The sequence below is a fragment of the Salvia hispanica genome, chromosome 3 (assembly GCF_029641045.1).
Source record: "Salvia hispanica isolate PSC_SH4W2 chromosome 3, Shi_PSC_v1, whole genome shotgun sequence".
NCBI lineage: Eukaryota > Viridiplantae > Streptophyta > Magnoliopsida > Lamiales > Lamiaceae > Salvia > Salvia hispanica.
In genome coordinates this window covers 7,101,411-7,129,306 of record NC_142694.1, presented here as the reverse complement: position 1 = coordinate 7,129,306, position 27,896 = coordinate 7,101,411, and the positions used below count along the sequence as shown (strand labels likewise).

Here is a 27,896-nt window from a genome sequence, read left to right as displayed (position 1 = left end):
CATTTTCCAAAATTCAGAAGCCTCCAATCCATAAAAAGGGGTGGCTTTGAATCAGAAATAAACTCACATAAACATTCATCATCACATTCATCATCAATTGGCACTGCCTCACTTTCACATAAACATCACAAGTAGGCTGCATTTTCCAAATATCAGAAGCCTCCAAAACCCTAAAAAGAAGGTTGCTTTTGAATCAGAAATAAACTCACATGTTAAATGAGATCCTTGAGGCAAGGAAACATGATGAGTAGCATTGCTTTCTCATTCTCGCTATACTCCCTTTTTGGCTCCACCTCCACCGCCGGCGGCATTGCAGGGCCAACGCCTTCAACGAGGTCATCCAAACCGATGGAAGGTGGTTCACTTTTCCACCAATTAACAGCATGTGAAGGCGGCTTGGTCTCCGACCACTCAAACGGCGGCGACAAAGGCTGAGTTTCAGAGTCGTCAAACACCACAGCCGGAGCATCAATTTCAGATCCGTCGAGACCGTAGAAGCCCTCGGACGGATCTTCAGTGTCAGAAACGTAGAAGCCCTCCGGTGGATCTTCAGGCTCAGATCCGTCGACACCCTTAGACGAAGCTTCATTTTTAGATCAGTCGAGAGGCTTGGACGGAGCTTCAGGTTCAGATCCGTAAAAGAACCAGTCGGGGGGTGTTGGACCTTCAGCCCCGTCGTCGCCTATGAACGGTGGAACACCGTGATGTTACGTTTGGTATACTGAAAAGCATGTTTCGAGCAGTTTCGAGCGAATAGAATCTTGCTTGTATACGAAAAACTCTACAATCCATTTTTAACCCGATTCAGTATTATTCGAGCAGTTTTGCACGAATAGAATCAGTATATTATTACATTGTGTTTGCTTGTGCATTTATAAGATGTTTTATAAACATTTAAATGTATAAGAAGCAAACAAAGTCTAAGTCTTTTGCTTAGTAGACCGGTTGTGGGCGTCGTCCACTTTAAGGTAACACGGTCAGATCTATGCAATACTTTGCAAAAGAAAAAGAAGAATTTCACAACCTAGATAGGCTTAGACTACCTATTGTGAAAGGTTGCAATGTCAGTCCGCATATTTATAAGCCTTACTGAAATAAGATGACATTAGTGTGGTATAGCACTGAACCAATCTAACAGCAAGACGTGTCTTTATGCTATCTACTGAAAGACTAGGTCTTGATAAAATACTATTTCTTAATCTACATATGTTAGCATTGAGCATACGGTATTGATTATGCACTACTTTGACTTATCAAATGGTGTAGGTTTTTCGCAACCCAATAATCCTGATATATTGGGTAGTGGTGATTAATATCTAGCGGTGCTAGGATTGCTATTATGTTGAAACGTGCGCGAGGTGAGTCTCGTTTGATAATGTCCTCAAGAGGAGCTCGAACAAGGTTTTATTATTCAGAAAACTGGCCAGTTGGAGTTTTATCGCTCTATGAATAATAAATAAATATTTCTTGCTAAGTCCATTCTTGGAATTAATAAGATGTTAATTAACTAAGTCTATAGCAGACATTAATTAATTAATGGACATTTATATCTTAAGCGCGGGAAAATAAATAATAAACAAAGTGGAAACTCGGATTACTTGTAATTTCAGATTTGGATGGGGAGAGTTCAATATTACTTCTGTAGTGGCTGCTCGTAATATTCCAATATAAGCTTGTATTAAATTGTGGGTTCAATTTAATTAGTAAAAAGCTAATTGGGGGAGCTCATATCCAAAACCTTCCATAGATCCCTGTCTGGGCCAAAAGGAACTTAATATAAATAGGAGAATAAATGAGATAGAATTATCAATTATTTCATTCACATGAAATTTTTGTCCCTTCTCTCTAGGAAGGAGAACGAAATTTTCAGCTCCTCCTCCGTGAGGAATTTTCTGTCTTCTTTATTCGAGTCCTAGTATTTTGATAAGATCAGCCCACCCTGATATCGAGATACAGTTCGCGAATCAGAGAGAAGATCCGTGGTCTAGTATTGAAGATCATCGTGGAGAAGACGCAAGCAATCGTCGATTCTTTGGAGAATCAAAATCGGTAACCCTAATCCATAGAAATCATGTTTAGGATTTATATTTTCTAAGCATGAATTATTTGCGTTCTAGCATGCAATTATCTGTTTAACATGTGAATTGATTAATCGCATAATCGGTCAAATAGATCCTTATCTGATTTATTTGTTTTGTACAAGTCTTCCGATGTGCAAGGGGCACCAAACCCCAGCACGTGAACCACGGACCGACGAGGTATTTCGTCGTCGTCTACCCAATCTGGCGGTGTTTCAAGGACGACAGTGTCCATCGATTTGGAGGGAGGCGGAGGGGGGAGGCGGAGTAGATGAGGCGGAGGAATCGAGAGGGAGAGGATGAATGAGAGTGATGAGAGAGAGAAATGAGAGTGAATGAGAGAGAGAAATGAGAGTTGACCGATTGATATTCTAGGAGGATTTTTTTTAATTGGAAATAATGGCATTTTATGTAAATTCAGCCCAAAATAAGGGTATTTTTTATGTCCAAATATAGTAAGTAAGAAGTGTGACTCTTAATCGGGGACGGACCGAAATGGAAAAATGTAACGCTTAATGAAGGACGGAGAAAGTATTATTGAGTTAGCAATATAACACTCCCCTCAATATTGCAATCCATTTTAAGTTAAAATTGTTGTCCTCAATATTGCAATCCATTTTAAGTTAAAATTGCTGTCGTAATTAACCATATTGTGTGGACTGGGGTCCACTAGGCCTTAATTTGGTTAGATTGAGTTTATCGTCAATTGGGATTTTAAAGTAACTCCATGATACAATTTTTTCAATTAAGATCATTATATTCTCGATCCTAATTTTTACAGCATACACCTCTAATTAAAATATTACTATAACATTATTTATGGATTATATATTTCCCCTACAGCTAAATGAATAAACCATTTGTCCCAGAGAGGTAACGATTACCTATTAACATTTTTAAAATGGATGAAAGATTTAATACATATGCATTGCAACAATGACACATGCATGGTTTTATATTTTTCGATTGAGTAAGATCAACTTGTTCCTGCAAGATTAGTTTTGTAAATGCCAAGACTTATAATCAAAGACTAATTAATCTTGAATAACACTGTCTCCAAATTGAGTAACGAGTCATATTTATCAAACCCGAACAATATTCATAAAATCCAATATCATGTAATACATCAAATCGAAGCTCATAGATTAGCCGTAGTCAACAGAAGGCTCGGCAAGAGCTCGTTCTTTGACAGCTTCCTTGATATTTTGAAGAGACTTAATCAATTCATCGCACATAGTTGATCGGGGTTTGGACATCAGTGCCGATTATTATTACTGTAGCTTTGGTAATTGACTAGTGGATAATCAACGACTGCACAATTATTCAAATTCTTTAAATATAGTTAATCGCCACCATCAATAAATGGATATTAATATCTCTAACTCCACGTACTATATAAAAGGAAATTTGTATTTCATCTTTCCCCGTATTGTTGTATATAGATATAGTATGAAACATCGGCATGATAAATTTGAAAATGAAATTGAGAATATGAGGCAGAGCTAATAATACAGCCAAATATTTATTGGTAGTTATTAAGTGTGCATTGTTGTTTTCAATTTGCAGCACAGAGATATTTGCCAATCAACTACTCCATATACAAATATAGGTATCTGACAAAAATAAGTTAATTTCCATTCAATTTGAATAATGTCTGATTTAACAGGTAACAACCTCTTGCTCAACTCGTTCGACAATATATTTTTCAATCAAACTATTTTCAGATAATCTTAATTTTAAATTTTACACGATTAATTTATTTGTTCGTTGTTATATTGTCTTGTTTCAACTCACATTTTATAAGAAGATCATTAATAGTATGTTACTATTATTTAACTAATTGTGATCATGGTGATTATCTTGAATAATATTTAAATCTATTGGTTTGTTATTTGTTTTTGTGTTGTTTTGATACTCTGTTTGTATAAATTTTTTGAAGAAAATGAATTGTGTAGATTGCTACTCATAACTTAAGAGCCATGCAACTGTGCCATTTATTACACAACATAGTCTATAATAAATTTTCAACTACTTTATTCACTTCTCCTAACCAAGTGCAGTAAATGAAATTAATTAATTAATCAATCAATACGAAGTTATGAACAATTAAGAGGCAACAAAAAAAGTACTGAAAATATAAATTTACACGTGGATGCCAAAGTTGAAAACTTATAAACAAAACCATAGTAGGAGTACTATTAATTTATTTCAAAACAATAACCAACACTACTGATTTTGGACAAATGAATTGTGTGGACTGAGGTTCATTGGTCCTTAATTTGGTTTGATTGAGTTCATCGTCAGTTGGGCTTTTCAATATATAAGTTGCACTCCGCGATACAATTTTTTCAATTAAACAATAAGGTCATTATATTCTTAATCCTAATTTTTCAGCACACACCTCTAATTAAAATAAAATAACATTATTTATAGATTACATAAAAACCCTACAGCCAAAGCCCAAATGAATAAACCATTTGTCTAAGAGGTAACGATTACCGATTAACATTTGAAAGATGGATAAAAGATTTAATACATATGCTAGTAACACATGCATGGTTCTATATTTTTCGATTGATTAAGATCAACTTGTCCCGAGATAATGCGAGATTAATTTTGTAAATGCCAATACTCATAATCAAAGACTAATTAATATTGAATGGCATTGTCTCCAAATTAGGTAACGAGTCATATTTATCAACTTCAACAATATTCATAAAATTCAATATCATCCAATACATCAAATCGAACCCCATATATCAGCAGTAGTCAAGAGAAGCCGAGGCAAGAGCTCTTTCTTTGACAGCTTCTTTGATATTTTGAAGAGACTTAACCAAATCATCGCAGAGTTGATCAGGATTTGGGATCAACTTTTCATCAGCGCCGATGGAAATTATTATTTTATCACTGTAGCTTTGGTAATGGATAATCAACGACTGCATGTAATTATTCGAATTCACAAAATATGGTTAATTGTCAACATCAATAAGTTTCCATATAAAGAATGAAAAAATTAATTGTGCAATTAAAGGTGCAATTAATAGTTAGTTGGTCTTACTTGAGGAAATCCGCAAACAGAAGGCGCAATGTAGCGTAAATGATGTCCGAATAAATTGACCTCCTCAGTGGGACCCATCACATTAGAGAAAGTAAATGTTGTGTTTCGGAAAATGGCCCGAGTCAAACGCGCTGCTGCCTGCATAAACAAATGTGAATGTAGTTTTTGAGTATTTTTCCAAAAAATATAAAAAGGACATTAATAGAGTAGTACTCCAGTATATAATTATTTGTTAGTTATTGAATTTTAAGTTGTCCATTGAAATGAAATAACCCCAATTAAGTAAAACAGTTATTTGAAATTGGACAGCGGTAGTGTTTTAGTAACTCAAAATACTACTCCTATTTAATAAGTAGGAGTATTCATTTGAATAAAAGTGGTAGATGAATTAATCTTTATGAATGGAGAAAGAGATTTACTTTAATGATAGTAGGAGAGTGTTATATTGCTAACTCATGACTTAATTGGTAACTACATCTAAATAATAGTCATTAGATATTTAAATTAAGGGCTTAGATCATTAATCCCTAAATGTCAATACGATCAACGAAAAACGTCAACAAGGCCATATGATTAATTCTAAAAAATATCAATAGGGGTATCAATGTCAATTAACTGCATGTTTAGTTATAACTAACTTTTAAAAGAAATCCCAAAACTTAAAATTCATATAACATATATCAAATTAAAGATAATTTTATAAGGATTCCAACGATATCATACATGCATACGTTCCGACACCAAAATTTGAAAAAAAATTCAAAATTTTTTAATCTTTTCGTACAAGCAAAAATGTTAACAAACTATATGAAATATGTCAATATAATACATGTAGAATGTCAATATAAGCAATGGGTTAACATTCTTAAAGCATTGTGTTGACATTCTCAAAGCATTGTGTTGATATTTTCGGAACACTATATTGACATTTTCATCCAAAACCCTAATTTGGAGTTTTTTTTTATCTTTTTCGATTTAATTAATAAAAACGAAAATTACACGTGGCAAATTGTAGACCACACGTTTTCTAAAATCCTATGGCCTTAAATTAGTTGTAGGTAGCAATTAAATGATGAGTTAGCAATTGATCACTCCTCAATTATAGTATTAATAACGATATTTACATTTACATTATGAGTGGTGGCGGGTCATACAATCATACTATTTTATACTCCTCCGTCCACAAAAAATAAGGCACATTTGTCATTTTTTATTGTCACAAAAGATAGAGTACATTCAAAAAAGGAAAGTTTTGAACAACTTCTCCTTACTTTTTTCCCTTCTCTCTTACTAATAATATGAACCTCACATTCCACTAATAATACTTCCCTCTTACTTTATCAATTCTACATTAAAACCCGTATCATTCATAAAGTATCTTATTTTTTCGTTGACGGAAGGAGTATATAGATGATCAATAAATTCATATTACGAAGAGGAAGCTATGTTGTCGGCACTTGGCAGTGTCCACAGATGGAAAATTGACTACTTTTTGTTTATTAAAATATTGATAAAATAGGGTTTTTTCTTTTTTAAGGGAAGACGGAGCGAGTATAATATATATGCATACCTTGATTCCGAACAACGAGCTAGTTAACTTCATGGTAATGCAGGCGCATTGGTGAGCTAGTGATAGTTTCTTTCTATCCATGGTGGATTTAGCTCTACGAATGTATGTCAATGGATCATCTTGCAAAGCAATACTGAACGGAAGAAGAACTATTGCTATTACGTTGCCCCACATCCCATTCAACTCCTCTTTCTCCAGCATCTCAGCCAAATCCTTTTCAATTTTTCATACTTATAAATTCATTATTTATGTCAAACAATAATTGAAATCCCTTAATTACCTCAATTGTTGGAGATGGTCTGAGATTAAACACCACAGTCGATCGAATACCTAGATTTTTCGGTAGATTGTTTTCTCCCCCCTTTTCTCTATTATTCACTAGAAATAAATACATAAAATCAAAATCCAAGTACTTCAAGATGTAAATAATATAGTAAAAAATAATCTGACCGTATATTGAGTTGAGATAACGACTGAGGCCTGCCTCCGTTACTCCGAGGACCACGTCATTAACGCTCTTCCATAATTTGTCGAACACAAAAAGTTAAAACAACAAACGTACATTATTCACACGTACACTAAGAATTTAATCAAGAATAATTAAAAATTAATTGATCACACGCATACCACGTTCATGGCGTTCTTGATAAACTTGACGTCTTCAAGACTAGCGATCCTATGTGCAAATCTCTTCCGCCCGAGCCTAACCCCGCGCCCGGCTCCCACCGGAGTCTTCACGTCTCTCAGAAACAGCAACGTCGCAACAAACGCCGCCAAATCCACCAATGTATAAAACAAAATCAAAACAACCATCCAAATGAATTTCAGTAATCCTCTCCCGCCGCCGCCGCCTTCCCGGCGCTTCTTGGACGGCAGCGGAAGCACCGGCAAGGAGGCGGGATCGTCGATCTTCCTGGAGCAGGCGTGCGTGAGCGCAATGAGGGAGACGCCGTCGCCTAAGGAGTGGTGGATCTTCATCACCACCACCGCCTCCGCGTCCGACGTCTTCACGTTCAGCACGTGGAACTCCCACAGCGGCTTCGCCGCCGCGTCCATCGGAACCTCCGACAGCCTCGACGCGTACTCCGCCACGAACTCGTCCGGAGATTCTGTGGCCGCGGCCACGTCCGGGACGAAGATGTGGCGGTCAAGGTCCACCGCGGTCCGCCTCCAACGGAAACTGGCCCCGCTCGCCACCTTGTTTCCGACGGAATTGATTTGGAATTATTAATAAAAATTGGTTAATTTTTGAATAAAAAAATGTAAAAAAATTTGAGTAAAAAGAAATAATACTAACGAGGATGCTGGAGAAACGAGGGTGCTTGAGGAGAGTTTGGTGGATGCATTTCTTGAATAAAATGGGATCGATTTTGGAGTAATAACCCATGAATAATATTATGAAGATATTGAATTTGGGGGCTAGCATCATTCGACCGGTGGGACTCATCGGCTCCTCTTCTTCTTCTTCTTTTTTCTCCATTTCTTCTTTCTTTATCGCCATTGATTTCATTTTGGAGTTTTTCATTGGTATAATTTCGAAATTTAAATAGCGAGCTAGAACTACTATTGAAATTTTATTTAGTAGGAGTAGTACTAATAATTATGATTGCTGAGAAAGTAGGTTTAGGTTGATCCATGCAAATGAAATTGGTCGGGCTTGAAAGCGACATGATAAAGAAATAAGGTCTAAATTGATTGGGAGTATCTCTGTTAGGTCTTTTCACAAACATATTCTGTTCTGTACTCGGTACTCCACTGATGATTTTCGTGGTTGGGCAAGATTACCTACCCAAGGTTTATAGAACCGGCGGTTAAAACCGAAACCGTAATTATCGGTTACGGTTCTGAACCGAAACCGTGAGAATTTACCCGAACCAAACCGTCGATTTTTGAACCGAGTTCAGTTCAAGTTCAAAAAATTTCGAACCGAAACCGTATCGGAACCGCGAAAAATCGTCGGAAAACCGTGAAATCAAGCCGGAACAAAAAAAAACCGACGGTTTGGAACCGTGAAAAATCGTAAAAAACTGCCGGAAAACCGCCGGTTCGGAACCGAAATCGAAACCGGCGGTTTTAGAACCGTAACCGTAACCGCGAAACACCATCGCGGTTCGGTTTCGGTTCAACAATTTCCAAAACCGGAACCGGCGGTTCCGAACCGTAACCGACGGTTCCTGAACTGTGGGCACCTCTAATCTGGGTAGCTAAGGCCACTATAGTTGGCCGGGCCACAAAATCGTGGCCGGGCCACCAATGCCCATGATTCCCACTATAGTGGACATGGCCAAGCCACCAAAAAATTTATTTTTTCCATTTTGTTTATATTTTAATTAAAAATGGGTATATTTATAGAATTTGTGTAGTAATGAGGTTAAAAAAATGTGTATACTTATAGAATTTAAAAAAAAAATCAGAAAATATGAAGAGCCGCGGCCCGTGGCCGCTGCAATAGGAGAGCCGCCACGGCTCCCGCCCAAGAGCCCCAGCCCCCCCCCCCCCGCGGCTGCCCACCCCTGTCACTATAGGGAGCCGCGGCTCACGGCTCTCCCGTGGCCCGGCCGCGGGCTCCCCTATAGTGGATACTTTACGATGATTACATATATAGTACAGTATGCGTTTGTCTGTTTACACATTTGTTTAATACAGCTACTGTGCTCTAGGGTTTAGTGTCTCGGATTATATTGCTCAATACGGTTTTAATAAAATGAAATGTAGTTTAAAAGAGTTTATACTACAATACGGTGATAATAGTGATACTACTAGTATTATATCTGGTGATAACTTTATGAGAACTAAATCATATCAGCTATTTGATAGTACATATAAGTTCTTTGATACATCAATAATATTAGTTGGCATCAGTTACTAACATAGAATTAGATGATATTAATAAATCAGTGAATTGATATTGAGGAAAAAATTGATACATTTTGTGATAAGACAACTAATATTAATGTAATTGCGAACAAATATAGTTTTGTGATATGAATGTAAAAAAAGTTCTATCATGATCCACCTCCTACATATGCACAAGTATATAAGTAATAGTATTAGTTTTAAAATATGAATAGAATAAGTTGTTGAAATATTGAATTGATTTACTGTACTCCACAAAATAGTAAAATACGGTATCATTTGAATTTAGATGGAGAGAATATCTTTGACTCTTTCTGTCTTACGGTAAGAGTCACATTTTGTCATTTCGGTCCATCACATAATAAGAGTCACATTTCATTTTTACTATAAAAGACAAGGACATTCCACTAACTCACTTTAATTTTGGTTTTAAATTATATATATACAAATGTAGTATTTGGTTTGAGAATGATAAATGATTGATAAAATAGTTTACCGTACGTAGTCAATATTTAGAATGTGTTATACGGAATGTATCTCTATATTATGCATTTATCTATTACTGATATAGTTAGTCAATATTTAGAATGTGTTATACGGAATGTATCTCTATATTATGCATTTATCTATTACTGATATTAACTATTTTCGATTATAACCTAATAAACTCAATTATTCAGATAAACTCTACATCTGTAATATAAAACATTGGCATGATAAATTTGAAATTGAAACTGAGAATTCCCATCTGCCAGAGGCAGAGCTAATAATACAGCAAACTTTATTGGTATAGTTATTGAGTGTGCATTATTATTTTCAATTTGCAGCACACAGACATTTGTCAATCAACTACTTCTATATAAATAGTATACTAGTACTATATATACAAATATGGGAAATTGACCAAAATACATTAATTTCAAATTTATTTTAATTTTTATTGATTTAGCCGGTAACAGCATCTTGCTCAACTCCAATTCCGACCATATATTTTTCAATTAAACTATTTTCAGATACTGGTAATTTTTAATTTTACACGATTAATTAATTTGTTCATTAATTGTTAAGGGTATTATTAATAAAACACTTCATTATTTAACCTGCGATTACATTATTTACAATGATTATCTTGAACCATCGGTCTGTTGATTGGAGTACAGATCTGGACTTGTCATAGTAGTACTTCTAACATGTGGCGGTTGAATATACTTACCTTTATCTATAGCTACTCTAACACGTGTTTGGATAAAAAAAATGTAAGTTTCTTTAAATAAAATTTATATGTATTGGTTTGTTGTTTGTTTTGATTTTTGTTTTTATAATATTCTTTTGAAGAAAATGAATTTTATAGGTAATAACTTAAAGAGTCATGCATCTGCGCCATTTATTACACAACATAGGCTATAATAAATATTCAACTACTGCATTCACTTCTCCTAACCAAGCGCAGTTAATGCAAATTATTCAATCAATTATAAACAGTTAAGAGCCTCTCCAGCGCCGACTAGCCGATTCGCGGCGCTGGCCGATCGGCTAGCCTAACCATTGCAATCGGCCAGCGGCGAATCGGCTAGAAAATCGGTGTGGGCTAGCCGGTCGAGGGGCGCTGGCCGCCGTTGTGGCGTGCCGATCGGCCAGCGCCTTTTTTTTTTTTTTTTTTGAAAACCTATATATACGCGATTTTAGTTTCATTTTCATTTGCAACACTTGTTTTAACGAGTTTTCTCTCTCTCTAACTTTCTGCACAAGAGCATCATAGAGCGATGGACAACAACAACGAGTCCAGTCCGGCGACGAGCGGCTCTCATACTCCCACGGTACCCATGGGATCTGGATGAGGCCAGATGGGCCCAGGTTTTAATGTCCCTTGGGGGCAGTTGATGGGGATGATGGCCGGTGCGCCGGGGGGAATGCAGGGGGGTATGCCGTGGGGGATGCCAGGCGGGGGGCAGGGGAGCCAGGGGAGCGGCGGGCAGTCAGCGCCGGGGTGGGGAGGTATGCCCCAGATGCAGCAGCAGATGATGGGGATGATGTGGCAGGGAGGGATGCAGCACGATATGCATCCCGGGATGCAGGGGTCATCGGGAGGGGACGCGGTCTATCGTCCCTCTCTGGATTTTTTGACGGCTTCGTCTCACACGTCGATCCCAGTGGAGACGCAGTTCGCTGGCGATGACCTTTTGTCATTGCATGACATGGGGATCGATCTCGGCGATCCGGACACTCCCGTTCCAGCGGGGCGGGCCGCGGCGAAGAAGAAGACGAGGGGGAAGGCCAAGGCGGTCGGCGAGTCGTCGCAGCCCGCTGTTGACGACACCCCGCCCGGAGGAAGTGGACGGAGGATGAGTACGCCGGGGTGGCCAGGGGGTGGTTGGAGGTGTGCGACGATCCGCTGGTTTTGCCAACAACCAGCGGGTCGTCAACATGTGGGCGAAGATCAGAGCTGCCTATAGGAGGCACTGCTCGCACGGGAAGCACTTCAGCGAGGAGGAGGTCCGGAAGGGGTGGGAGCGCATTAGGGCCGCGGTCGGCCGTTTTTCGGCGTTGTACGCCAACGCCCTCCGTCAGCTCACTAGTGGGCAGAATGAGGACGACGCCCGGAGGATAGCCGAGAGTCAGTTCCCCTTGGCGGGGAAGTACAAGGAGTTCCACTTCTGGGAGTGCTATGAGTTGCTGAAGGACTCCGAGAAGTTCTGGGCGGGGTGCGACGCTGGGTGGCCGAAGAAGCAGAGGCTGAACTATTCCGGCGACTACAGCGGCAGCAGCGGCGGATCCCACGACCTCCCCCCGGATGCTGAGGAGTTTCCCTCCCCTCCATCCGTTGCTCGTCGCACTCGCCCGGTTGGCCAAAAGCGGGCGCAACGGGCAGCGAGGGGAGGATCCCCCTATCGCCCCATGAGGTCATCTCAGCCCCCCCACCTCCACGCGCGTACACTTTATTATCGCGTGCAAAAACGGAGGAACGTATGTTCGCGGTCTTCCAAGAGTGGAAGACCGCAACCGACCCCACGGAGAAGAGGTTCCTCTACTCGATGCTCGAGAACATGCAGTTGGATTTGGATGCCTCGAAGGCACTGGTGGGGGGTTCAGACGCGGGCTCAGATACCCCGGGTGGCGACGGCGAGGACGGCGGCGGCGAGGATGGCGACGGCGACGACGAGGAGTAGAGAGTGGTGGGGCTCGTGTGTGGAAGCCCTTTTTTTTATAAAAAAAAATCATGTACCGTAATTTAATCGTAAATTTTTTAATCTATGTACCTTTTTTTTTTAATCTATGTACCTTTTTTTTAATGAAATGAATGAATTTTGCGTATATTTTATTCCGTAATTTAATCGTAAATTTTATTCCGTAAAATATAGTTGTTTTTTAATTATTTTTATTGCGGCTGGCCTATGGCTGACCTAAATCTGATGTGGCAGGTGGATTTTTAGTGCTGCTGACGTGACAGGGAGAGAGAGTGGCTGGCCTATGGCTGACCTATTACCATTGTGGATGCTCTAATAGGCAAAAAAAAAGTACTGAAAATATAAATTTTACACGTGGATGCACGAGTTGAAAACTTAAAAACAAAACCATATTAATTTGTTTTAAAACCATATTGTATTCGTTTAAGGTAGTATGTATTTTAATTACCTTAATTTTGTTGTATGGAATTTATTGTTATTTGGGCTTGTGAATATGTAAATCCTCGATATAATTTATTTGGGCTTTTGTATATGTAAAATTAAGGTAATTACATTCTTTATCCTTATTTTTCCAGTATAAACGTCTATTTAAATAAAATAACAATGTTAAAAAATAGTCTATATTGCCCCCGACAATCAAACAAATAAGCCATGCTTGTACAAAAGAAGTGGTAGCGAAAACCGTTTAGCCTCATCGAAAAGAAGCAGATAAGATTCAAGATATCTTTTGGAGAGTTGCTTTAATTATTTGTGAAGCAAACAAGAAGATCATCGCATAACAAGAAAAAAGATGTATCCGAGGAAGGATTTTTCTCACCATTACGAACTCGACATATTTGAATCAGTCTGTGATGAAGAGAGAAACATATTTTACTTAATTATGCTTTGAGTTGGGGCTATTTTGGTGTAGATATTATTCTTTATAGGGTTTAGCTAATATGTGGGCCTATATTAGTGTAGATATTTTTCTTTATACGGTTTAGAGAATGTTGGGCTATATTTTGAGTGTTAACTAAAAATTGGTAATAGGAGTATCCAAAATGACTTATTTTGTTATCATATTATACTTAGTTTGTCATATTAATTTTATTTTAACTATCGTAAGATAATTTTTTAAATTATTATTATAGCTCCGTTTCAAAAGTTGTGGATCGGAACTGACCAAATTAATGTCAACCAGAAGTCATTATTTAAATGTCAAAGTACTTTTAAGGTTAGCAATATTAATTTGGACACTTGGACTTATTTGATTTGTTTCACTTGATACAAAAAGTTAGTGGTAAGAGTATATACCTTAGTATAATTAAATTTTATCTTATAAAGAACATTTTTATATAGGACAAATGAAGAAATATAATTATATTTTGAACTTTAATAACTTTTACACAAAATTACGAAACAAAGGAGCCCATAGTAGCACTTGATCTACATATCATATGTATGTGGATTGAGTTAATATATATCCAAATTGTCCTAGCTGTACACTTGATTTTAATTTTCATGTGGTTTAGCTGTGCTATTGGCCGTATTGTACACGAAGGTACGTAGGTCGACTTGCTTCGACTCTATTGTACATATAAATATTTGCTTATGGAGTACTTTTTTGTTATATTCCAAAATTGATTACTCCCCTGTCCCTTAAAAATAGTAGTACTCCATGAACTTTTGAAATGACACATATTTTAATTCATAATTGTCAAAATAAGAGAAAAAAAGAGGAAAATTACCGAAATTAGTGTTAGTAGATAATTAGATCCACATTATTTAGTAGTGTTTAGTTATGCAAAATGGAGTATTTTCTCATTAGATAATCCATAATTTTAAAAGACAGACTAAAAAGGAAATTGTTTGTATTTTAAAAGTACTCGTGCGTAGTATAACATAAAATCGAAGTCATATTAATGAGTTGAGAGTTGGTACGTAGTGTTGGTAACCAAGATGAAGCCTAGCGCATGATCTACTATGAAGCAATATCATGAATACCGAGTTTAGATCTGCGGCAGGTGCGACGTACGGCCCCATCCCTATCAGATTTAGCTGCTACTTTAATTCTTCCTTGTGTCTGATTGACTGATTCTATCTATTTCCTACATTTGATTTAATTCTTTTTGTGTCTGATTCTATCTGTTTCCCACATTTGATTCTGTAATGTGTCTAACTCTTTTGTTTCCTAAATCTATCATTTGGAGGAGCATCATCATTTCATATACAGTATATATAGTACTAATATACCCTCTACACTTCACACCAACGAACTAAAGCGTCTGCACAAATCATGAATACTCTCTCACACACATACCTCAACTTGAGGAACTATTCTTCCTCTCCATCCTTCCACCAATTCATGCCATCTCTTCCATGCCCGCCGCGGCCACTCAAACAACGTACTAGTACAATCAATGCTTCATTATCACCACCTCACCTCTCCATCAACTCAACTCCTCTCTCTCCACAACTCGCCAACGTACAACCAACATCAGCTGCAATTGCAAACAATATAACTTCTCTGACTCCAATGCAATTTCTTGAAAGAGCCGCTGTCGTTTACGGCGACTGCCCTTCCATTCTCTACAAAGACATCACTCGCACCTGGTCCGACACCCGCACCAGATGCCTCAAACTCGCATCCTCCATCGCCGCCCTAGGCATCACCCGTGGCGACGTCGTATCAGTGGTGGCCCCCAACGTCCCCGCCATGTGCGAGCTCCACTTCGCAGTTCCCATGGCCGGAGCCGTCCTCAACACCATAAACACCCGCCTCGACTCCAACAACATCTCCAACTTGCTCCGCCACTGCGACTCCAAGCTCGTGTTCGTCGACTCACAGTTTGCATCTCTTGTCTGGGAAGCTATAACGCTGCTTCCGCCTCATCTTCCCCGCCCGATATTAGTCCTCATCGAAGACCAAGAATATAGCTATATCGACAATTCGTTTGATCATGATTACGAGATCATGGTGGAAAACGGTGACGCGGCGTTCGAGTGGGTCCGGCCCCGCAGCGAGTGGGACCCGATCGCGCTGAACTACACCTCCGGCACGACTTACGCGCCGAAGGGGGTGGTGCACAGCCACCGGAGCGCATTTCTACAATCGGTCAACACGCTGTTCGAGTGGTCCGTGCCGCGGCAGCCCGTGTACCTGTGGACGGTGCCGATGTTCCACTGCAACGGATGGAGCTTTGCATGGGGTTTGGCGGCGGTGGGAGGCGTCAACGTCTGCCTCCGCCGTGTGGATGCGCCGTCTATTTACCAGGCTCTGGAGGAGCATGGAGCGACGCACATGTGCGCCGCTCCGGTGGTGCTCAATATGTTGAGCTGTTACACCGGGAAGACGTTGGCCGCTCCTGTGCATGTCTTGACCGGCGGAGCGCCGCCGCCTGCGGCGGTCCTTGGGCGGGCCGAGTCGTTGGGGTTCATTTTGACTCAAGGGTACGGGCTGACTGAGACAGGTGGCCTTGTTGTGATGTGCACGTGGAAGCAAGAATGGGACCATTTGAAAGGTATATAATAGGAACACATGTTAGTATATACTCTAATAGTGTGAATGTTCTCTATGATAGTAACATGTCCCTATTATATCTACTGACAGGGTCGGAGAGAGCGAGGCTGAAGGCAAGACAAGGAGTGGGATCTATTTGCACCACTGAAGTGGACGTGGTGGACTCATACACTGGAAAGAGCGTGGCTCGAGACGGCAAGACGATTGGGGAGGTGGTGCTGAGAGGCGGCACATTGATGTCGGGCTATCTAAACGATGAAGAGGGAACATCGCGGTGCATGAAGGAGAATGGGTGGTTTTGGACAGGAGACATGGGCGTGATGCATGAAGACGGCTACTTGGAAGTCAAGGATAGGTCCAAAGATATAATCATATGCGGTGGAGAGAATGTCAGCAGCGTGGAGGTTGAGTCCGTTCTTTACACTCACTCTGCCGTGCATGAGGCGGCTGTGGTGGCACGGCCGTGTAAGCACTGGGGGGAAACGGCGTGTGCATTTGTGAGCTTGAAAGCGGAGAAGAAGCCAACGGAGAAGGAGATAAGGGAGTTCTGTAAGGAGAGGATGCCGCTTTTCATGGTGCCCAGGTCGGTTGTGTTCATGCCGGAGCTGCCCAAGACATCTACCGGAAAAATACAGAAATTTTTGCTACGGGATATGGCTAAACAAATCTAAATTCTTTAGTGCCTACCTTTAATTTACTTTGTTATTCTCAAGTAATTTTCTTTAAATGATATATATTATGCAATATCAATGTGAACTATTGTAAAATTGTCTCTTATTAGAACTTAGAAGAATGAAATGTAATATATATAGGTAGCTGTTTAAATCATTTTTTAGGCGAATGAATTTTGACAAGTCCTTCATTATTTCCATCAAATAATGCATAACACACAAATTGTCTCAAAAGTTAGTCATAGTTTGGGAAAGGTATGACTTAGTTTTATTACTCCATTTCGTAGTACTTAATTTAATACTCCCTATAAGTAACAGTAGAATATTATTTAATTTTAAATCAGGTTTGAAAAATACAAATAAAATAAATAATACAAATTGTTGGAAAATAAAAGTAAAAAAGTACATAGAATCTATTCCGTAGGATTCTGCTAAATAATACTAGTAAAGTGTGGATTATATTTTTTAAGATTTAGGCGTCCTAGAGATTTAATTACAAGAGAGCCTCTAAAATTGAAAGCTACGTCCTTTTATATAATAGCGCACCATTTGCTTAATACTCTCTGTTTTTTTTTTAAATATATTTTTATAGATTTTCGTTCATATATCAAAATTATAGTCCAAACTCTACTTTTGAAAACCTTTCACAACACATTAGTCATAATTAAATTAACTAAGTACTAATAATGATGTGATTATGTGAACCCCCCCCCCCCCCCCAAATTTTTTCTGTTTTTTTTACATATTTTATCAACTGCGTATTAGGATCAATTTATCTCCAATATTGAAGACTATTTTTTGTTTGAGGGCCGATGGAGTATGCATGCACGAATATCGCGCAACATCTTTTAATAACATGTAAGCATAAATGATATTTTAAAATCTACTACACACATGATTCTTGAAAGACAATATACAATATTAAATTAAGAATCTTATTTATTTCGGTTAATTTTGATTTTTCAAATTATTTTATCGTAAATATAAGGGCATTTGCAAATGGTTACTGCCAATCATGTTCCGACGGCGATGATCAATAACGATGATAGAAGCGTATTATTCACCCTTTCACATAATGCCATAATTACCCCGATGGCCAGCTAATCGCTAGGTGAATAAGTAATAACACGGCATGATCTATATACACCAACAGCTTGCCCAACTATTTGTAGGTTGTACAAGCTATTTGTATCAGCTTGAATTGAACTGAATCTAGTCAAGTTTCAATACTCCCTCCGTCCCCGACGAAAGATAGATGTAGAGAGAAAAAGTAAATAAAGTACTCATTAGAAAGAAAAACTTTTCAAAATTAGAAAATGCATATTCTTATGGGACAGACTAAAAAAAAAGTGCATATTCTTGTAGGACGGGGGAGTATTTCACAAATCAGTTCAAATATTTAGTCAAACAAAGTGTGGTATGAATTAACTCGAACACAACATGTTTAAGTATTAGTAGCTCTTGTTTTTTTTCCCGAAAACAATCCATGAGCTATGGACGAGAGGTTCGACAAACTTGCTTCTGGAATAATTAGTTCAATAAATGTGGGGAAAGCTTATATATGACACATAACGTACATTATATATACTCTCACCAACGAACTAAATTGTGTTCATAAATCATGAATACTCTCGCGCACACACCCCTTAACTTGAGGCAATTTTCTTCTTCTCCATCCTTCCACCAATTCATGCCGTTTATTCCATGCCCGCCGCGGCCACTCAAACAGCGTACAATCCATGCTTCAATAACACCGCCTCACCTCTCCAACAACAACCCATCTCCTCAAAAACTCGGCAACGTAAAATCAACATCAGCTGCAAACAATCAAACTTCTCTGAGTCCTATGCACTTTCTTGATAGAGCCGTGGTCATCTACGGCAACTGCCCTTCCATTATCCACAAAGACATCACTCGCACGTGGTCCGAGACCCGCACCAGATGCCTCAAACTCGCATCCTCCATCGCCGCCCTAGGCATCACCCGCGGCGACGTCGTATCAGTGGTGGCCCCCAACATCCCCGCCACGTGCGAGCTCCACTTCGCCGTTCCCATGGCCGGCGCCGTCCTCAACACCATCAACACCCGCCTCGACACCAACAGCATCTCCAACTTGCTCCGCCACTGCGACTCCAAGCTCGTGTTCGTCGACTCACAGTTCGCATCTCTTGTCTGGGAAGCTGTGTCGCTGCTTCCGCCGCATCTTCGCCGCCCTATATTAGTTCTCATCGAAGACCAAGAATATATCTACAGTGACAATTCGTTTGATCATGATTACGAAACCATGGTGGAAAACGGTGACGCGGCGTTCGAGTGGGTCCGGCCCCGCAGCGAGTGGGACCCGATCGCGCTGAACTACACCTCCGGCACGACTGCCGCGCCCAAGGGGGTGGTGCACAGCCATCGCAGCGCGTTTCTGCAGTCGGTGAACACAATCTTGCAGTGCTGCATGCCACAGCGGCCGGTGTTTCTTTGGACGGTGCCGATGTTCCACTCCAACGGGTGGAGCTTCGCATGGGGAATGGCGGCGGTGGGAGGCGTCAACGTGTGCCTCCGCCGCGTGGATGCGCCGTCTATTCACCAGGCTCTGGAGGAGTATGGAGTGACGCACATGTGCGCCGCGCCGGTGGTGCTCAATATGTTGAGCAGTTACGCCGGGAACACGTTGACAGCTCCTGTCCATGTCTTGACTGGCGGAGCGCCTCCGCCTACGGTGGTGCTAGAGCAGGCTGAGTCGTTGGGGTTTATTGTGACTCACGGCTACGGGTTGACTGAGACGGGAGGCCTTGCTGTGATGTGCACGTGGAAACAAGAATGGGACCACCTGTCAGGTTTGTCGTGTATCAGTATTCCCACAGCTCCATAGTAATGGAGACGTTTCCTTTCAGCACGGAGATTAAGAAAAATTGTGTTAGGTGAGTTAAGTAAATGAAGAATAAAGTGGAAAATGAAAAAGGTAGAGAGATGAAGAGAGAAAAAAGTAAGAGAGAGTAAAGTAGGTGTGAAAAAATGTGTTGATTTTTACTAAAATGGAAAATGACTCTATAACTATGGAACGTACCAAAATGATAAAATGACTCTAATACTATGGAACGGAGGGAGTCCTACTTATAAACAGTTATCAAATTTAACCATTTACTTATATATATATAGGAGTAGTATAAAAATGGGATCATTTTTTTAAAAAAAAAGTAAACAAATTTTGGTATATCACCCAATTTTAAAGTTTTTATTTTTTTTCTTAGTTCATATTAAAAAATTATGTTTCTATGCGTATAACAAACAACAATGTTTAATTTATTGTCAGTGATGTTCACATGCATGTATTTCCTCTGTTACTCTGTTCCAAGCATTTCTTTTGGGCATAGAATTTTAAAAATTAATATGTTAAAGATTAAAATGTAATATGAGAGAGAAAGAGTGAGTTTAGTATAAGAGAGGAAAAAAATTTTGCTAAAGAAAAAAAAGAGAAGAAAAATGACTCAATTATTTTAATGCTATCCAAAAAAAATTACCACCGAAGGAAGTAGTTTTTTTTGTTGCAACAAAGAACAATGAAAAAGCATCATGATTTTTCTTGCTATTATCAAAATTGTGAAAAATCAAAATATATTTTCTCCATTGTATGCGATCTTTGTCGTGTTTGTGTGGATGGAGACAAGGTACCGGTTTTAATGGTAGATGCGTTTTGGATGGAGAAATATTAATTCAATAGAGATTAATGGTCGTATGCAATTAACAGCAAAAGTATAACTCTTTGTGAATGGCGAGAATGTAAAAAAAAGTCAAAATATAGGAATTAAGGTAAAACATTCAAATACCAATTTAATTTATTGAAACATGGAGTATTACGTATTTATTTGTGTCCACTCGATATGAATGTTTTCCACAAAATATAACAGAACCAGTATCAAATAAAGTTGCTACTACATCAATTTATCCATTTACAGTCCCACAAAGATTGTCCCATTTTTCTATTTCCGTCATTCCCACAAAATTTGTCTCATTTCACTTTTTACTATTTTTGGCAGTGGATCCCATATTCCAGTAACTTATTCTTACTCACATTTTATTACTACCTCCGTCCACCAAAATTTGTCCCACTTTGACCCGGCACGAGTTTTAAGAATTGTAATGGAAAGTGAGTTGAAAAAGTTAGTGGATTGTGAGTCCTATTTTTATATATTAGTTTTATAATAAAATGTGAGTAGGAATGAGTTAATGGAATATGAGTTCCACTACCAAAAATGGTAAAAGTGAAATGATTTTGGGGGATGGAAGGAAATGGAAAAATGGGACAAATTTTGGTGGACGGAGGTAGTATAAAACTAATATATAAAAGTAGGACCCACATCCCACTAACTTTTTCAACTCACTTTTCATTACATTTCTTAAAACTCGTGTCGGTCAAAGTGAGACAATCTTTGTGGGACGGACGGAGTAATACTGCAATAAGTAATGCCATCCCCCTATTATAACTACTAACAGGGCCGGAGAGAGCAAGACTAAAGGCAAGACAAGGAGTGGGATCTATTTGCTCTGCCGAAGTGGACGTGGTGGACCCATACACCGGCAGGAGCGTGGCCCGCGACAGCAAGACGATTGGGGAGGTGGTGCTGAGAGGCGGCACATTGATGTTGGGATATCTGAATGATGAAGAGGGAACATCGCAGTGCATGAAAGAGAATGGGTGGTTTTGGACAGGAGACATGGGCGTGATGCATGAAGACGGCTACTTGGAAGTCAAGGATAGGTCCAAAGATATCATCATCTGCGGCGGAGAGAATGTCAGCAGCATTGAGGTGGAGGCCGCTCTCTACAGTCACCCCGCCGTGCATGAGGCGGCTGTGGTGGCTCGGCCATGTAAGTACTGGGGCGAAACGCCGTGTGCGTTCGTGAGCTTGAAGGAGGCTCACGAGAAGCCAACGGAGAAGGAGATAAGGGAATGCTGTAAGAAGAGGATGCCACTTTTCATGGTGCCTAGGTTGGTGGTGTTCTTGCCCGAGCTGCCCAAGACGTCTACCGGAAAAGTCCAGAAATTCTTACTCCGAGATATGGCTAAACAAATCTGATAATTTTATTGATTACCCTTACTATTTTAGTGTACTATAGAAATGAATGATGCTTTCTTCTATGTACTTTTTCCTCAATTTATTTTATTTTTGTTATTTTGTATTGTATCCATACACAATTTAAACTCCCACTTTGACTCGGTGTGAGTTTTAAAAAATGTGAAGAAAAATAGGTTAGAAAAGTTACTGGAATTTAGGTCCTACTTTATATATTGATTTTATTATAAAATGTGCATATAATGATTTAGTGGAAAATGAGGTCCATTTATTTAAAATAGAAAAAATAAATGTGGACATTATTTTTTGGACGGATCAAAATGACAAATATGTACTTATTTCGTGCCACCAATAATTAAAATGAATTATAGAGAAAGTTAGATAGACTGAGAAGGGGCTTAGATATAGGCTGGTGACGTAGTTAGAGGTACTTAGGGTGTCCACTATAGTTGGTCGGGCCACCAACGCCCATGTTTTACACTATAGTGGACATGTCCATGCCCAACGCCCATGTTTAACAGCGCCGCGGCCTGGCCACGCAAGTGGCGCTCTCGTGAGCGACCCCCCCCCGCCACGCCCGCCCATGAAATTCACTATAGGGAGCTGTGACTGGGCCACGGGAGAGCCACGAGCCGCAGCTCTCCTATAGTGGACGCTCTTAGAGATGGACTGGATATGGACTTGCAACTGTGGATGGCCTGATTTAAAAAAACAAAAAAAAAAAAAGAAAAATTGTGGATGGCCTGAAAAAGTGATAAGTCATTTATTTTGGCATATATTGGACTAATATACTACTATGAATTTTAACAAAAATTAGGTGTAATGTATCTTCTGAATGGAAAAATTAATTTATTTTATTATTGTATGATAGATATAATATAGATAATGGTTATCAAACTGGAGTATATTTACAGACGTCAAATTTAATGGAACTGAATTATAGCTGAAGTTACAACCTTATTCATGTTTCTTCAATCTCTGAGTCTTCTGCAATTAATAATGTTCAATCATAATTCTCACCAAAAAAAAAATTAGTAGTCCAAACATATTATAATGAGATATATCCAATTAACTAATGATATAAAAATATTCTCCATTCTTTTTCTATTTTCGTTTTGCATTTATAATTGATTGAACCCTATTGGATTCAATTGGACAGAATTCATCATAAATCAAAGGAAAACAAAAACCATCCCTCCGACCCAAACTGTATGAGCGGTGATAGCCCGATATATACTCTCCATATTCAATTATTCACATACATTCTCAATAATAATATTAACAGTATTAATTAGGTTATTGTGGAGAAAAGTTTAAAAAAAAAACTCGCATTTATCGTAGAAGTATTATTTCTGTGTCATTTTATTTAAAGAAATTGATATACGCAAATGATTAAAGCATTAATCGGCGGACTAAAAAAAGATGAGAAGATTTATCAGATACGTAATTAATCGCGCTAAATTGGTCTTTCACTAGATTTCTTCAGGCCCAAATTTCGACATTGATGAGGTGTGTAGTACTACGTGTGTGTGAATTAAATGCGTATTATTATTATTATTATTATTATTATTATTATTATTATTATTATTATTATTATTATTATTATTATTATTATTATTATTATTATTAGTGCGTGAAATTTGCATATTTTGTGTGGGTATACAGTGTATTTATATAATTTAATCATTATTTTAAAATCTAATTGCAGAATTGAGAAATTAAAATTGAAGTAATTTAATTTTAAATTCAAATATTTTTGTGATTTTAAAAATTAAATATAGAGTTGAAAGCTTCAATTCCAAAATCTACAACTCCAATTCCTTGGTACTAACACAGATTGATTAACGGATTCCGATCTTGTTTCGATCATATAGTCTGTAATTTTTGTTAATTTTGAAATTATAAATTATAATAAAACTAATAATGCATTTGTCCCTTTAAAAATTAAATATTTTCTTTTTAGGTTATCCAATTAAAAATAGAATATTTTCTAAAATAGAAACAATATAATTTCAACTTTTATATATCTTACTTTTTTCTACCTTAATTCACAAAATAATTAACACATAAAATCTTATGCCAAAATTTAAAAAATCATATTTAGTTGGACGGAATTAAACAAATACAGTGTTGCGCACTGCCTTGCGGTAGCTGAATAATAAAGCATGGTCTATATATAGCAAGAGCTTACCCTGCTATTTGTAGTTTGCCCAAGCTACTTGCATAGCTTGCACTAAATATAGTTTCGTCTATTCAATAACTCCTTACCTAGCAAAACAAGTCGTGGTGCCAATTTATCTTGGAAGATGGAAGTCATATCATCTACTACTACTATTGGTAGTCAACGGATAGAGTAATGTTTTTCCCGTAACATATATCCTTCCCATGACTCCATGCAATGATGAATCCAGAAAATCGAACTCGTGGGGTTGAAAAATAATTAATAATACATAATATAATATTTAAATAATTATTATATATATTAATAAAATTAAAGTATTGCATTATTTTTGTTAAGCACGCTAATTAAATAATGCTAGTATCCCTATTTTTGAAAATATAAAAAAACACATCATACAATAATTTAATTTTATTTGTAATTTTACGAATATTATTGTTGTGTAACTAAAAAAAATACAAGTCAAATTAAATCAAATTATTGAATCATACTAAATGACAATTATTTTTAATATTTTACACATTTTCAATTTACTTGTACTATTAATAAAATATTAATTAAATCAAACAAACAGCAAACACATATTAAAAGTGCTTCAGAATAGTACTATTTAAGTTTACAATTAAAAGAAAGAAATAAAATAAATTTGTATTAAAAAATTCCCTAGGTTTACTCAAACAAATTTACGGTGGTGCGTCACTTTCTTCTTCGTCTTTTTGAACTTCTGCAACTTTCTTCTTTTTCAATTTTCTCATGAAGCTTTTTCTCTTTGATGAGACTATTTACCTCTCTCCAAATCTTTTTTCTTCAAATTCTCTTCCTCATTTCTCTTCCGTGGACACGAAGCAGCCAAAGTGTGGGGTCGAAACTGATGCAGTGCTGGGTCGACGGGTGATTTTGTGAGGTTCTCGGAGGTATTGACGGACCGCCGATGGGGTCGGCCGACCCCACCTGGGTCCGTCATTGACTCCATGATAGGTTGAATATATATCTTACAAATTATTATTGTTATTGTTATCATTATTACTGAATTAATCACTGATCTCTAATTGAATTTCAAATTTGACGTGGAGGGGTGGACTTTATCCAACCACAACACAATATTCATAATAGTTTGTGCATGTTGATAAATATGGAGTACTACCATTTTATAATCTTACAACTGTTTCTCACATATTTGCATGCTTCAAAATACACTGTATTGAACAAAGCAAAGAGCCGATATGCATTGTGGATTACATCTAATTGCATGTACTATGTCACACCACCCATGTATCTAATTAAGGATATGCGCCATGTAGCCTATGCGATGACGAACAAATGGTTGACCAATCCTTTGAGGTTGAGGTTCACTTATGTTCTTTGTTCATTCATTAATAGCAATGGCGGTCACGCAACCTCTACCTTCCCCCAACAGCTATGGTCTAACTCACTGTGTTCGACCCTATGAATTCCATCTGCTCAATCACGAATTATATATACCCTCCTCTCTCACCAACGAACTAACGTGTCTGCATAAATAATGAATACTCTTGTGCACACACACCTTAACTCAAGACACTATTCTTCTTCTCCATCCTTCCAACAATTCACACCGTTTCTTGAGCTTCTTCCATGGCAGCAACCGCCTCAATCAATACACCCACGGAAACAACGTACAATCCATGCTTCAATAACACCGCCTCACCTCTCCAACAACTCATCTCCTCCAAAACTCGGAAACGTACAACCAACATCAGCAACAAACAATCAAACTCCTATGCACTTCCTTGAAAGAGCCGCCGTCATCTACGGCGACTGCCCTTCCATTATCCACAAAGACATCACTCGCACGTGGTCCGAGACCCGCACCAGATGCCTCAAACTCGCATCCTCCATCGCCGCCCTAGGCATCACCCGCGGCGACGTCGTATCAGTGGTGGCCCCCAACATCCCCGCCACGTGCGAGCTCCACTTCGCCGTTCCCATGGCCGGCGCCGTCCTCAACACCATCAACACCCGCCTCGACGCCAACAACATCTCCAACTTGCTCCGCCACTGCGACTCCAAGCTCGTGTTCGTCGACTCACAGTTCGCATCTCTTGTCTGGGAAGCTGTTTCGCTGCTTCCGCCGCATCTTCCCCGCCCGATATTAGTCCTCATCGAAGACCAAGAATATAGCTATACCGAAAATTCGTTTGATCATGATTACGAGATCATGGTGGAAAACGGTGACGCGGCGTTCGAGTGGGTCCGGCCCCGCAGCGAGTGGGACCCGATCGCGCTGAACTACACCTCCGGCACGACTGCCGCGCCCAAGGGGGTGGTGCACAGCCACCGTAGCGCTTTCCTGCAGTCGGTCAACATGCTGTTCCAGTGCTGCGTGCCTGAGCAGGCGGTGTACCTGTGGACAGTGCCGATGTTTCACTGCAACGGGTGGAGTTTTCCATGGGGTTTGGCGGCGGTGGGAGGCGTCAACGTGTGCCTCCGCCGCGTGGATGCCCCGTCTGTTTACCAGGCTCTGGAGGAGTACGGAGTGACGCACATGGGCGGCGCGCCGGTGGTGCTCAATATGCTGAGCAACTACACAGGGAGCGCATTGACCGCTCCAGTCCATGTCTTAACAGGCGGAGCGCCACCGCCTGCGGCGTTGCTTGAGCGGGCTGAGTCGTTGGGGTTCATTGTGAGTCATGGGTACGGACTGACTGAGACGGGAGGCCATGCTGTGATGTGCACTTGGAAGAAAGAATGGGACCATTTGCCAGGTAAATACTCTCTGGACAACATGTATATACAGATTTCGGGTTATATATGCATACAGTGATTTTTCTTCAAATTTGACCAAAATTTAAGATTTCTCGAGTTTTTCAATTTGTATAAATATCATCTCCCTATTGTAACTATTAATAGGGTCGGAGAGAGCGAGGTTGAAGGCAAGGCAAGGAGTGGGATCTATTTGCTCTGCCGAAGTGGATGTGGTGGACCCATACACTGGCGAGAGCTTGGGTCGCGACGGCAAGACGATTGGGGAGGTGGTGCTGAGAGGAGGCACATTGATGTTGGGATATTTGAATGATAAAGAGGGAACATCGCGGTGTATGAAGGAGAATGGATGGTTTTGGACAGGAGACATGGGCGTGATGCATGAAGATGGATACTTGGAGGTGAAGGATAGGTCCAAGGATGTCATCATCTGCGGCGGAGAGAATATTAGCAGCATTGAAGTGGAGGCCATTCTCTACAGTCACTCAGCCGTGCATGAGGCAGCTGTGGTGGCACGGCCGTGTAAGTACTGGGGTGAAACGCCGTGTGCGTTCGTGAGCTTGAAGGAGGCTCACGAGAAGCCATCAGAGAAGGAGATAAGGGAATTCTGTAAGGAGAGGATGCCGCTTTTCATGGTGCCTAGGTTGGTGGTGTTCTTGCCGGACCTGCCCAAGACGTCTACTGGAAAAGTCCAGAAATTTTTACTCCGAGATATGGCAAAACAAATCTGAATACTTTAATTAGTAGCTATTGTTACTTTCTTTGTATTCCCTCCAATTCACCATTATAGACTAACACTTGTTTTAAAAAATGTGAAATAGAAAATAAGTTCAAAAATGTGAATTATACTTTTACATGATAACAATACTAGTTTTATAAAATACTCCGAGTAAAAATGAATTAGTGAAATGTGAGATCTATTACAAAAAATATTTTAAAGTAACTGTGATAAATATTGACGGGTGAACTTAAAAGAAAATTAGTGACAA

The 27,896-nt window shown here is 39.1% G+C and overlaps 4 protein-coding genes and 1 pseudogene across 4 annotated transcripts; 3 read left to right on the top strand and 2 right to left on the bottom strand.

Annotated features, from left to right (window-relative positions):
• Window positions 1–212: 212 nt before the first annotated feature.
• Window positions 213–2,313, bottom strand: LOC148930039 (uncharacterized; annotated as a pseudogene).
• A 2,400-nt stretch (window positions 2,314–4,713) lies between these two features.
• LOC148930038 (medium-chain-alcohol O-fatty-acyltransferase-like) lies at window positions 4,714–8,261 on the bottom strand. The gene is made up of 7 exons (XM_089067252.1): window positions 8,004–8,261; window positions 7,334–7,903; window positions 7,157–7,223; window positions 6,987–7,084; window positions 6,707–6,919; window positions 5,137–5,274; window positions 4,714–5,014 (listed from the first exon to the last, which is right to left on the bottom strand). The coding sequence occupies exons 1-7, from the start codon at window positions 8,229–8,231 to the stop codon at window positions 4,838–4,840; spliced, it is 1,491 nt and encodes a 496-aa protein (XP_088923378.1). The 5' UTR covers window positions 8,232–8,261; the 3' UTR covers window positions 4,714–4,837.
• A 6,761-nt stretch (window positions 8,262–15,022) lies between these two features.
• Window positions 15,023–16,919, top strand: LOC125217126 (2-methylpropanoate--CoA ligase CCL4-like). The gene is made up of 2 exons (XM_048118955.2): window positions 15,023–16,247; window positions 16,337–16,919. Exons 1-2 carry the CDS (start codon window positions 15,023–15,025, stop codon window positions 16,915–16,917), a joined length of 1,806 nt encoding a protein of 601 aa, XP_047974912.1. The 3' UTR covers window positions 16,918–16,919.
• A 1,598-nt stretch (window positions 16,920–18,517) lies between these two features.
• LOC125215795 (putative acyl-activating enzyme 4) lies at window positions 18,518–22,092 on the top strand. Its single transcript, XM_048117345.2, has 2 exons — window positions 18,518–19,748; window positions 21,406–22,092. The coding sequence occupies exons 1-2, from the start codon at window positions 18,539–18,541 to the stop codon at window positions 21,987–21,989; spliced, it is 1,794 nt and encodes a 597-aa protein (XP_047973302.2). The 5' UTR covers window positions 18,518–18,538; the 3' UTR covers window positions 21,990–22,092.
• Window positions 22,093–25,662: 3,570 nt separating this feature from the next.
• Window positions 25,663–27,744, top strand: LOC125215815 (2-methylpropanoate--CoA ligase CCL4-like). Its single transcript, XM_048117376.2, has 2 exons — window positions 25,663–26,909; window positions 27,055–27,744. The coding sequence occupies exons 1-2, from the start codon at window positions 25,688–25,690 to the stop codon at window positions 27,636–27,638; spliced, it is 1,806 nt and encodes a 601-aa protein (XP_047973333.2). The 5' UTR covers window positions 25,663–25,687; the 3' UTR covers window positions 27,639–27,744.
• The last annotated feature ends 152 nt before the right edge of the window (window positions 27,745–27,896 follow it).

Excerpts from the sequence above, each read along its gene's own strand:
- LOC148930038 (XM_089067252.1), bottom strand. The coding sequence starts at position 8,231 with ATGAAAAACTCCAAAATGAAATCAATGGCGATAAAGAAAGAAGAAATG. Across the intron at positions 7,904-8,003 it reads CTCGTTTCTCCAGCATCCTC|GTGGCGAGCGGGGCCAGTTT; the intron begins GTTAGTATTATT and ends GTCGGAAACAAG. Across the intron at positions 7,224-7,333 it reads TCAAGAACGCCATGAACGTG|AGCGTTAATGACGTGGTCCT; the intron begins GTATGCGTGTGA and ends AAATTATGGAAG.
- LOC125215815 (XM_048117376.2), top strand. The coding sequence starts at position 25,688 with ATGAATACTCTTGTGCACACACACCTTAACTCAAGACACTATTCTTCT. Across the intron at positions 26,910-27,054 it reads AGAATGGGACCATTTGCCAG|GGTCGGAGAGAGCGAGGTTG; the intron begins GTAAATACTCTC and ends AACTATTAATAG.
- LOC125215795 (XM_048117345.2), top strand. The coding sequence starts at position 18,539 with ATGAATACTCTCGCGCACACACCCCTTAACTTGAGGCAATTTTCTTCT. Across the intron at positions 19,749-21,405 it reads AGAATGGGACCACCTGTCAG|GGCCGGAGAGAGCAAGACTA; the intron begins GTTTGTCGTGTA and ends AACTACTAACAG.
- LOC125217126 (XM_048118955.2), top strand. The coding sequence starts at position 15,023 with ATGAATACTCTCTCACACACATACCTCAACTTGAGGAACTATTCTTCC. Across the intron at positions 16,248-16,336 it reads AGAATGGGACCATTTGAAAG|GGTCGGAGAGAGCGAGGCTG; the intron begins GTATATAATAGG and ends ATCTACTGACAG.